At 42.7% G+C, this 12,679-nt stretch overlaps 1 protein-coding gene across 2 annotated transcripts in view; it reads left to right on the top strand.

Moving 5' to 3' along the window:
- The window catches only part of tbc1d16 (TBC1 domain family, member 16), a 31,139-nt gene that overhangs the window by 6,881 nt on the left and 11,579 nt on the right, over positions 1–12,679 (top strand). For both annotated transcript variants that reach the window (XM_042504133.2, XM_088069217.1), the window contains exons 3-8: positions 1,961–2,123; positions 3,030–3,338; positions 8,760–8,954; positions 10,024–10,171; positions 10,302–10,466; positions 11,075–11,223. In XM_042504133.2, the coding sequence (XP_042360067.1) occupies positions 1,961–2,123; positions 3,030–3,338; positions 8,760–8,954; positions 10,024–10,171; positions 10,302–10,466; positions 11,075–11,223 (1,129 nt within the window). The remainder of the gene's footprint in view (positions 1–1,960; positions 2,124–3,029; positions 3,339–8,759; positions 8,955–10,023; positions 10,172–10,301; positions 10,467–11,074; positions 11,224–12,679) is intronic.

Here is a 12,679-nt window from a genome sequence, read left to right on the forward strand (position 1 = left end):
CCAAAGGCTGACCGGCATTATCCGTCTTCAGCAGTTTACCCTTGTCGCAAAGTTAATAAAGAGCACAGGATAATGTTTTTAAAACATCTAGTGGAGATTTCGTCACTGCTGATTCCCCTCTGATAAAAGGATGAAGGAGCTCACTCAAACAGATGAGTGGTGCTCTGGACATGCTGAAGTTTCCCTCCCATTCCTCATTGAAAACAATTCCACTCTGGAAAGTGTCTCACCATCTGCAGGTTCGTTCCGCCCTGATCCAAAACTGACCTTTCTTGTGCACTTTAAACCACAGACGCTGATGTGGAGCATAAATATCTGCATCTGGGTGCAGCAGATTCTCTGTCTGTTAAGTGGTGCAGCGACTGAAGTTTTGAAAATTCTGCACCTTAGAAGGCCTTAAAAAATCTTTGTTAGTGATCTTAGACTGTTTGCATGTGGACAAGAGGCCAAAATGTGGAGGAAAATATCTGTTTATCTGTTATATCTGTTTAGCCTGAAACTGCTTTACATACACAAAGACAAATTTTTAAGACAAGATATAAAAGAAACAGAGTTGTTCCAGTACAGTTTTTTTCTTACAGGTACGCATTACAATAAATTCTTCTTTGCCGCTCTAAAACAGTATTTGCCATCCTCTCATCCAAATATGGCAGATTTAAAGCAGCATATCAATAACCGAGAAAACTGCAGTTTTATCTGGGTATAAAACTACTTGAAAGTGTATTAATAAAACTAAGCTTTTTAGGCACTTCTACGGGATGTTTCTGATACTGGTATTGGTATTGGAACAACTGTAACAGGAAAAATAAGGCAATATGAAAAGACACAAATAAAAAGTGTTTAAAAGAAAAATAGAATAGAAATATAGAACAAAATTGGATGGTAATACTCCCAAATCTTAATTTAACCCTCTGAAACCTGGATTGACATCAGTTTTCTTGTGCTGCGTTCAGACGCCTTTTACAAACTATACGAGCCTTTGACAACTGAGCAAATTGGTTTGATTTATTTTAAAAATGTCGGGGGGGGGAAAGACAATGACCAGCTTTTGCAAGAAATGTCCCACAATTTGCAAGAAATCTTACCTAAAACCTTGTTTTAAAAAAATTATCCAAAAAATATATTTATAAAATTATGTCACAAAAAATAAAAATGTAATTTACAAAATAAATACATATATGTCTTTAATTTTCAGCACTTTTTGAGGCCATCTTTTTTGATTTTCTTGATTGTTTTGGTTTCTTTTTTGCTATTTTCAGTTTAAAAAAAATTTTTTTTTGCAGCTTTTTACTCATTTTGTGCTAATTTTCAGGACATGTAAGTAGCTTGTTGCCTCCCCCCTATGTTCTTGGAAGAAATCAAAACAATTTGCTCAGGTTTCAAAGGGTTAATCAAAAGCACTGTGTGAGATTTATTGAAAGATGGTAAAATATAGGTCGAGCTTACTAAAAGCTTAGATCAAACACACGGCTTATTTACAGCTGTCGGCCAGATGTCCTGCTGTCAGCTTTATGTGGGCTTTTGTATTGCTTTCACTTTAACGTCTGTAAAACTAAACATGCATTATTCCTACGTTTTTACTCAGACTGCTGTAACACAGTGTGACATTTTTCTGTGGTCTTCTTGTGTTGTTTATGCATGTAAAGGATGTGTGATTTTGGCTTTGTGGTTTTAAAAATGAGAGCATTAGCAGCCTGGTATGAAGACTAACAGCGTTTCCTTTATTTCTCCATCTCTTATCTCCTGTGATCCTCCAGTTGTGTGTGTATTAAGGCTGTTACTCACATCTCAGGGTGTGTCCTCACCTCTTTGTGTGTTTATCTTCTCTCGTGTTTGTTTTTGGGTTGCAGCTGCCGGCTACTTAAAAAAAGTTTTGTCATTCCCCCTTATGTTGCCTGATTTTTTTTTTTCTCAACATAGTAGTTTCTATATTAACCTTAGTTTATGTTGCCCCCTGCAGGCTACCTGTGCGTGCACACGGAGAAGGATGAGAGCCTGGGCACCACCCTGATTCTGACCTGGGTGCCCAACTCCCGAATCCAGAGGCAGGATGAGGAGGCGCTGCGCTACATCACACCGGAGAGCTCCCCTGTACGCAGGAACGCACGCCGCCGAGGCCGACGGTAAGGAAGTAATTACTTAAAGGTAGACTATGCAGGAACTGTCAGTTACTGTTTGTAAACACAACATTTAAACGTGGCCCCTCCTCCCGACACTCCTTGTGCATGTGCTGCAAGCTACTGTTTTACTGAAGGAGTGTTACATCTGTTGTTATGGGAATGGTGAAACTTAAGCAAGCTATCGAATGTTTATGGTACTCTAGAAGACTTTGAAAATACTTTTAAAAGACTAAAATCTGACCAGGATTTTTTTCATGCAGTATAACAATGATACGGGCGGCACGGTGGCGTTGTGGTTAGCCTCACAGCAAGAGGGTCCCTGGCTCAAAACCTGGTTGGAACGGGGTTCGGTCCGTGGGCGGGGGCCCTTCTGTGCGGAGTTTGCATGTTCTCCCCGTGTCTGCGTGGGTTCTCTCTGGGGTCTCTGGCTTCCTCCCACAGTCCAAAGACTGCAGCTCAGGTTGATTGGTGACTCTAAAATTGCCCGTAGGTGTGACTGTGAGCGTGTATATGTGTCCTGCGATAGTCTGGTGACCTGTCCAGGGTGTACCCCGCCTTCCGCCCAATGACAGCTGGGATAGGCTCCAGCCCCCCGTGACCCTTACGAGGACAAGCAGTTACAGAAAATGAATGAATGAATAACACTGATACTCAACTTGCTAAGCAAGGCAGTGCGACATTTACAGGATTTTAGGACATTTTTAAGATTTTTCTTTGATTTTAGGACAGAAATAGTGTTTAGGTACATTATTTTGATGGTAGTCAATTACACATTTCTGATATTCCCTTAAAAAAAATCATGCATTATGCATTATGAAAGCTGCTGTTGCACTGAGATAAAAAGTGTGCAGCCCTGTTTCACTGTTATACATGATACTGATGGTGTTTTAAACCAACCGTCCCCTCCAGACCCCACTCCCGTCACCCAGCAGCCCAGGAGGAGGACGAGGATGAGGAGAGGAACATTACCAGCAGCACCTCTGCAGAGAGCCACAGCCTGGTGGTAGAGGCAGGAGCGGATCCCTCCTCACACCAGCAGCAGCTGCCCTCGGCAGGGGAGGAAGGCGACGAGGGCTCCTGCGAGCTGTCAGACGAAGTGAGTCGGGACAGCACGATGGGTTCGGACTCCGACACTTTCTCCTCCCCGTTCTGCCTGTCCCCTGTCAGCGAGGCCCTCTGTGAAAGCAGCGGCTCAGTCTTCCTGGACAGTGAAAGCAGGTCAGTGAGTGGGGTGGAATGGGCTTCTCTGTTTATGATCTGTATTGTTATCTTGACACAACAGAGTTGAGTTAATTCTTTGTTTCGTCATTCAGTGGTGGGGAAATTAGTCGGCACAGCACCCCGTGTTCAAAACTTTTGCATGGACACGTACCATAATCGCTGTATGAGCACAGTGCAAAGTGGCAGCGACAAGCTAGTAGGATGCACCCATGCACTAACATGCACATGCAGCGGAGAAGGTCAGATTACAACACACAGAGGCAGTGCGACGTCAGTCTCTGCTCAGGACGCCACTGTATATAACAAATAGCGGTTTGCGGATATATTAATGCTCTAAATTTTGCAATGCATAAAATCAAGTAAAATGCACTATGGCTACGTAAGCTCATTTTTACTACTACTACATTTTCTACTGGAAGTTTCTCTCCTTTCTTGTCAAACCAGCATTGAAAAGCCAGAGAGCTGTTGAATTTGACTAAACTTAGTATATTCTGTACAGGAGAAAGTACCAATTTGAAATCCATTCAGTGAGATAAACATCCAAAAGCTGCTTGTTAAGGCATTATATTTATCATATTTATTGATGCGTTGTTGCTTGTGTTTGTCTAAAAGCAATCAAATCTGAATAAAGCAGGTGAAAAATTGTATCATTAAGCCACAAAACGCTCACTGTATCTAAGTTGTTATGTAAACTCTGCCAATGTTGCTTAAAAAATCCAAATAATCACTGCAAAAATATACAGTGTAAAGCGGTCTGACTGATGTTATGACTTGTGAGACATTTCTTTTACAGATGAGGGGGAAGGGTTGTCTTATAATTCCTACATTCCTACAATTATATTGCAAATTTACTCAAATAAAACATGTCTTAGTTAGGTTATATAGTAAATTGTAACAAATTACATTTCAAAAGTAACTATCCCAGCACAGGTTATAAAGGTGTTTTTTCAGTTACTCTAACGTACCACAAGGTGGAGCCAAAAAGAAAAGAATTGATTACATGGGGGATGATTTTCGCTCGGAGGGCCACACGGTGGCTCACTGCACTTCAGCTGGATGTGCCTTGGCAATGAAAAGCAAGTAGATGACTTCAGTGAGAAGCATGAAATGTTATCAAGTTCAAGATCATTTACTTAAAGCTAAATGTTTTATATCGTCACAGCTGTCCCAAAATCACTCCCCAAATCCTACAAACCAAAACCTCAGAGCTTCCACGGACTGTTCTCTAATCAGGCGAGCCATCTGGACAGTGATAGTGTTGCTGTTCGGACCTCACGGCCATTTGACTTTATGATTCCCTTCGTGGTCGTTTCCTCACGCAGCTATTTGGCCTGACATGTTGCCCAGAATGTGTGAGCCTGTGTCAGTGTGTGTCAAGGAGAGCGAGAGAGTGAGTCAGTGTGTGTTTAGGCCTTTTTAACCACTCTCAGACCCCAGCTTGCTGTAAGTGCAGTCAGTGTGTGACTTGGCAGCGCTCTCTGCTTCACAGCTTCTAACCTTTACTCTGTCCTTCTCTTCCTCCGTTCCTCTGTGCCTCGCTCGCTGTTAGTGTCTCCCTTCAGCTCTCTGGCACTGGTATCCATCGTCTCCTTTTGCCTGCGTTTCCCTTCTTCCCTCAGATTCCCCTCTATTCCCTCTCCAATCCTTCCACTCTCTATTTTGCATCCTTTCCTCTCGCTCATTCTCTCTGTTTTTCTCAATATTGTTTCTTTCAGTGTTGCCCACCTCTCAAATATCTTGCCCCCCTCCTCCCCTCCCCTCCCCTTCCCTTACTAAAGTCTGTGTGAAGCCCTTTGATTCCCAGTGCTCCCGGGGTTGTTGTGCTGGGCTGAATGTCAGCTCTCCGGATTAGAGGACTGAAGAGAGCGGAGCAGCAGCCAAAACCCTGGAACCCACTCAATCTCTCTTTCTCTCTCTCTTGCTTTAATTGACACTGTTAAGGGGCCAGGAACTGGAAACATGTCACTTGGAATCATTCAAAGAGAAAGAACCGCGTATGGGAGAGCGAGAGCGGATGAAAAAAGGAGGGGGAGAAAGAGGAGAGTGGTGGGAGAGGGTGAAAAACAGAAATCCACAGCAATCTCTGTCAAGCTTCTTAACAAGTTCTTTGAAAGTTTAGCAGTAGTTTATAAAGATGCTGTTGACTGTCAGTGCGTACGGCCTTCGTGAGGCTTTACTTGCCGAATTTCAACATGTGATTATATCTTAAATAGATGGTTTACAGTGTTTTTGGCTTGTGACACTTTAAAACAAAGCAAGCACTGCTAATCACTAGTTACATACTGTATGTCTACCAGTCATGACCTACATGTTTTTCCAATTTAAAGGGAAAAATTACCTAAATTTTGGATTCCAATGTATTATTTCCATTGCATAGGACAGTTCAATCAATATTTGTGAACATGAGCTACTTTCTCTCAAAGCCAGAAATCAGAGCTGTCATCACACATGAAGTCTGGATCTGCTCCACAGACAGTGAATGGGAGCCGCATTTTGTGTTTTATTTTTTATACCCAAACAAACTTTATTGTATTGTATTGTTCTCAGTTTGAAACAGAAAGTGTGTCTTTATGCTCCGGAGATTCGCCTGGGTGCTCTCGGCATCGTTTTTAACATCTATAATGTTTGCTCATAATTTTAGTTGAGCTGCCCCTTGGAAGTCGCAGATACAAATCAGTCAGGGACACCTCAGTACCTGACATTCTCCAAGTTTAGCATATGTCTGTTTTTTATTGTCAGATAAAGCAGTTTTTCTACCAAAATTAGCATGTGTTGGCATTTTTTTCAGACATGAGAAAACCTGTTAAAAATGGGTGATTGACTTTCTTTCCCATTGCCAGTAGACCAGCGCTGTGTACATGGCTTTGTAGAAGACAAGTATGCCTTTCTGTGTGTGTGTGTGTGGGGGGTGTTTTTTTGTTGTTGTTGTTTTTTTTTCTTGCACGTCATGTTCAGGCCTGCACAGGTTCTGAGGACGCGTTATCTTCTACCCTCTGCTTAGAAGTGGTGAATTTACAGTTCCCAGCAACTTAATATGATACAGCCAGTGAGGAACTGGTGGCTCAAAAAATAGCACATCATCCATTTTGCCAGGTTTTGGATACAGAGGGTGATGTGGCACGAGCACAGGTGTTGTTGCAAGTCCAGAACCGACAACACTTTAATATCTGTTGATAATATCCTTCCTCACTGTGTATCATGCAGCCCTAAAATCCATGTTGTAAAATAATAAACACAAACACTTTCAAGTGGGTTAATACTTTTTACAGTCCCCACTTTTATCTTGTGATCCCCTTTCTAGAGGAGACTAAGTGTGTAGAAAGTCCTACATCTGACTTAAATGTGTGCTGTTTTGGCACTGGGGGTTGTACTGTTGTACCACTGTATTCATAAAAAAGACACAAAAAAATCCATAAACTCAAAATTGTACTGACCACCTTCCAGAGTGTGCATTGCAGAGAGCCCACACCACCCCCCTCACCCCTCCCTCAACTCCACAGGGATTAGCTGAAGGGCCTTGGAGTCCCTGGAGGCCTGTAGCACTTGGTCCTGGTTCTCAGGGTGACCTAGCAGCAACTTCCCCCAGGGTAAAGCCTCGTGTACGCATGTGTGGAGAAAGGTGTTATGAAGAGCCTCGGGGCAGTTTTGATCTCGCCCTGGCCTGGTGGGACATGCCGGTCGCTGTAGCCTGACTCCTTCAAAACAGCTTGTTTACATAATGTACTCTCTGTACAGTTTATGGCCTGGCTGCTGCTTGCGTTTGCTGCCTACAGTACGCAAACAGAATCAAGCTGACAGACGTTGTTAATCAGTCATTGAGCTCTGCTTGAATGCAGCACAGCAGAGGATCCATGCTATAATGCCAAGAATCATGTGCTTTCTCACCACATTTTCCACAGTTTTTGCACTTTCATTTATATGCGGAGAAATACGCAAAAGCATTTTTGCACATCGGCTTGTAAGGAGCATGAAGGAAATGTTTGCTGTAAATTGGCTCGTCGGCCTTGTTAACACCCCCAGCTTGACAGTCATTGGAGTTATGAAAAGGCGAGTTCAGTAGTCCCTTTAAAATACATTTCAGATTGCTTGACTCCCTCACCAGAGCTGTCTGTGCCTCTCTCCCAGTCTCCTTGTATTCCACAGTCTGGTTTGTGGCGTGATACATGAGACAGAGAGCAATAAATCACCAGATAGCAGAGGAAACTGTGCAGCTTGGATTGATCAGCCTTGTTATTTTCCCATCTGCTTACGGGGAAATGATTAGCCAGACATGATTGATTCAGGGTGTAATACATTAGACTGGGCCTGCCTCCCTCGTCTTCTCTGAGTACCAACCTGCCACTTGTGTTCACCTGTTCATGTGTGTAAAGAGTAAGTCATTTTCTGAGTATAAGGATGTGTACAAAGGCATCTTTTAAATTTACACCTTCATTCAAACAAGAGCTAAAAAAAGTTCTTGTAGAACTCTTTTATATAAATATTATACATATAATAAACAACATTTTTTAGATTTTTTTTAAACAAATGAATAGTTAGTGTATTCGATAGTAAGTAGTAAGCAAATAACTTTATGTAGACGTCTTCTTCTCAAATGTCAGCGGGTTTAATGCATTTCTGTTTCTCAGCATTAGCATGTCTCTAGACGTGTTTGAGAGTGCATTATGGTCATTAGCTACGGTCCATTCATTTGTGTGTGTGTGTGTCTGTGTGTGTGTGTGTGCATCTGACAAAGAGAGACATTGGACATGCCAGCCAGTGATTCTTATGATTGAGAAACTTGTGTGTGTCTGCTGTGGTGCAGGATGTGTTGGCCACATCAACAATTTTGCCTGTTTTTGTTGTTGTCGCATCCGTGTGTGTGTGTATGTGTGTGTGTGTGTGTCTCTTCGTCCTGCAGCAGAGGAACCCTCGGCTCAGGTTTCAGTGCCGGGAACAACATGCTGGCCATGGGGGAATGACAGGGGAAATTGGACAGCAGACAGTGTGATTTGTGTGTGTACAGATTTCCTTGTGTGTGTGTGTGTGTGTGTGTGTGTGTGTGTGTGTGTGTGTGTGTGTGTGTGTGTCCTCAGAAGCCTCCATGCATTCCTCCCATTCCCAGCCTCTTGGTGGAACCATACTGAGACACAAAACAACAGGGCAGAACGGAGCTATATGTCTGCACAATTATCGCTGGGCTAAACACTACCAGCCACTGTCTACATGATATTTATTATTTATGTTCCACATACAAGAATTTCTGTGTTTCTGAATGCAAGGCACAAGAGAGGAGAGATTTTTGTGCAGAAGGGATAAACAATATCTGAAGTCTCATTCCTTTGCTTCACGGAAAACATGACTCAGGCTCCTTAAGCACAATCAAGCACCAAAAATTCATTCACAAAATTCAAACTACTCTTTTTGTTTGTTTTTTGCCAGGGAGCTGTGCGAGGAGTCCATGACCCACTCTGCAAGCTCTGCCTCCAGCCTGGATAGCCACGCCCCTTCAGAGAGCGGTGGCCAGTCACACGGCGCACGATGGGAGGAGCAGCAGAAGGTGCTGGCTCTGGAGCAGTTGTGCGGCGTTTTCAGGGTGGACCTGGGTCACATGAGGTCGCTAAGACTCTTCTTCAGGTTAGCAAGGAGTACAAAGGTCACTGGGAGGTCATGATGGGGTCACCTAGTTGAGCTACTGTGCACGCTGTGCTGCCGGTTTCAGGACTGTGTTCATTTGTTTTATGATAATTAGTTGAACTTTTGTTGTGGATACAATTAGAAATAAGTTAAAGGGACCATTCACCCAGAAATCAATAATAAATATTTTTCCTCTTACCATTAGTGCTACTTGTGTGAGTAGCCGAGTGTTGGAGATATCGGCCGTAGAGATGTCTGCCTTCTCTTCAGTGTAGTGAAACTAGACGGCACACAGCTTGGGCTGCTCAAAGCACTCAAAAAAACCCAACAAAAAACATTTAAAAAAACTCAACAGCAATGTCTCTTTCCAAAAATCATGACCCAGTTACTCAAGACAATCAACATACCTCGTTGTGAGCAGCTTTACACAGGAACTATTTTCTCTCTACCAAAGTACGCTTGTCATGGATATCACTGCGCAGGTGGAAGTGTGCATCTACTGCTAACACACCTAGCACCGCTGAGCTACCTCATGTTACAACTCAGCCGAAGAGGACACCTTTAATGTTTATATCTCGCATTGTCATGAGCACAGGCCTCTCGTCCATGGGTAGACCCTTCCTCTGTGCTATGATAGATGATGTAGATGCAGATGTAGTTTGGTACAAAGTAAATAGTTCCTAAATGACACTGCTAACAACAAGGTTTGTGGATCATCTTGAGTTACCAGATCATGATTACTGGAAAGAGACAGTGCTGTTGAGTTTTTCAGAATTTTGGCACTTTGAGCACCACGAGCCAACTAGTGCCAATATGTTGGACAGCAGGCAGACATCTCTATGGCCAATATGTCCAGCGCTCTACAACTCACACAAAACAATCTAAACTGATAAGAAGCACTGCAGGTAAGAGGGCACATTTGTATTTTTGATTTTGGAGTGTACTGTCCCTTTAAATTTGGAGTTAAAAAAATGCCTTATTCCATTTGTGTATTACTACTTTACTAAACACATTCCTTCAAATTTCCCTCATGAATCTTATCTTTCTTATCTTTATGATGCTGTTGCAGTGATGAGGCGTGCACCAGTGGCCAGCTGGTGATAGCTAGCCGAGAGAGCCAATATAAAATCCTCCACTTCCATCATGCTGGCCTGGACAAGCTGGCTGAGGTCTTCCAACAGTGGAAGTGCTGCAGGGAAACGCAGCTTAAAGACCAGGTCGGGTTACAATCCTACTTGGCATCCAGTTTTATTGAGAAACGAAGGAATTTTTCAGCCTGTCTCTCCCAGTTTCCCACTCACATTTTGGTTCGGTGCCTACATTTTCATTTGATTCTCTTTCCGTCAGGTGTCAGATGAGAAATCCTGCATGCAGTTTTCCATTCAGAGGCCCACCCTGCCGTCAGCTGAGACTCACCCAGAAGAGAAGCTTTATCGACGGCTGGATGTCACCACCTGGTTACGTCACCTCAACCACAATGGGCAGGTGGAAGAGGAGTATAAGCTACGTAAGGTATGTCTATGCATGTTTTTATAATTGTTATTTTATCCATGCATCACTCTCACCTGCTGCTATCCACACAGGCAAGTTTTCCTTTTTCTTTCATTTTTTTCTCTCAATCACACATGCTCAAAGTCATTCTGAAAGTGGAACCCACAGTGTTCAACTCTCAATTTGAGTAAGCACCTCCACGCTGTAAATAGTGAGACGGTTGGTCTTGGCCAGTGTCCCCCCGTTAGTCATTTGGGTTCTCTGGGATTGACTCAGTTGAAGTTTTAACATCTTACTGAAATGACTCAGTGGCAGTTAGACTATGACCAAGAACATTTCCTCTTTAAACATACAAATGCAGGAACAAAAGAGCACTGTTTTTCTCTGGACGGACAGATCATATTGGTTTTTAGTTTTGGTTTTGTTGGGTTTTGCAGCACTTGTGAATTATCTACTTCAGATCAGTAAGATGATAGTCAAGTGCAAGCTGTGTCATCTTCACCACAGTCTGCATATCCAGTTTGCATACAATTTGATATGTTCTCACACAAGATGTGATCTCTGACTTCGTGCCCTCTGTTTGCCCTTTTGTGTTCAATGTGTTTATTTCACCTCCCATCCACCACCAGGCCATCTTCTTTGGCGGTATCGACCCATCCATCCGTGGCGAGGTGTGGCCCTTCCTGCTGCACTACTACAGCTATGACTCCACTTCCCAGGAGAGGGAGGCCTGGAGACTGCAAAAACGCACCCACTACCATGACATACAGCAGAGGAGGTGAGGAACAGGCAGAGAGAAGTACATGTGTGTTTGTTATAAAAAGAAATATGGGGTTTCCTGGCTTCAGTGCCACATAATGACAGTTATTTTGAAGGGATGGTTCTTTTTTTTAAAGTGGGGTCGTATGAGGTACTGACCAGTCAGCACATTTACATGAGGTCATCAGGATGTCAGATAAAGCTGAATCATTGTGTTAGTCCGACTACAACTGAATTTTTAAAATACATGTACAGTAGATGATGGTCAGCACAACCCCTGTTTGAGTAAGCAGGCTGAAAGACTGCCATGGAGGCTAAGAAATGTACTGCTGTGGATGGAGTCCAGCATCAAAATGTATTTTAGTCAACTAAAAAACAAAAAAAGTCAGTATCAGCTCAAGTGTATGCTATACTTAGAATATTTCATCAGCTGCCCTGATCAGTCATTTTTCTGTGTTATTGTGTGATAATTTAGTTCAGATTCACCAAAATCACACAACACAAATAAATTGACTGAATGAGGCAGGGGTAGATCAGAAGCTCCTGTGTTAAAACTGGTGCTGTCCGTGGAGTGCAGCCTTAAAGAGAGCAATATAACTAGCTCAGTTCCTTGTTGAAAATCGCTATCAAATGAAAGGTAAAGCGATGAAAACATTCTAAATATAGCATACAGTTAAATGGTCAAATGACTCTGCAGTAGTCACAATTATTTAACTGGCTCAGATTGAGAGAATGAGTAAGTAAAAGACATAGAAAAATAACCACTGTAAAGTTTTCACAGGCCGACATCCATGCTGCTGTCCACTGTTTACAAACCCGTTGACTGGCCTGTCCGTGACCGTGACTGTCGTTGAATGTGACACACTAAAAACAAAACCACACACACACACACAGAGAAAGGCATACACGCCTGCTGCAGAGCCGTGCACGCAGCTCTGCTCTACTGGCAATGGGATAGGAGTCTATCACCTATTTTTAGTGGGTTTTCCTGTGCTTAAAAAAATGACTTGCACAAAGGAAAAAAAAACTGGAAAAAGGGGTATGATGTGTATGAAGTGTCTGATGCAGAACATTTTGTGTGGCCCAAACCTCAAGTTTTCATGTGTGTTTGAAAAAAAAAACGTATACACACACCAATTTCGGTGGAACAGAGGTATATGAATGTGTACCTCATACAACCCCACTAAATAAAATCCAAACTATCCTGTTAAGGTTTTTTGGACGTTATGGAAATCAATTCATTAAAAAAAAAAAGTCTGATTAAGACACACTAGTATGCTTGACACTGTAAAACAGCAGATAAACTGTCACATGGCCACAGTATCAGGTGCCAAACGCTCAGTCAGTCAAACATTAAACCATATGTGAGCATGTTGTGGCTTCTCATCGCAGGCGCTGAGCAATCAATAATCACAATCAGGGAAGTGTTAAGGGGAGGTGCCGGGTGTGAAATAAAAGGTCTCTTGAGAGAAAAC

The sequence above is a fragment of the Plectropomus leopardus genome, chromosome 18 (genome assembly GCF_026936395.1).
Source record: "Plectropomus leopardus strain MGB_pleo_1.0 chromosome 18, ASM2693639v1, whole genome shotgun sequence".
Lineage (NCBI taxonomy): Eukaryota > Metazoa > Chordata > Actinopteri > Perciformes > Serranidae > Plectropomus > Plectropomus leopardus.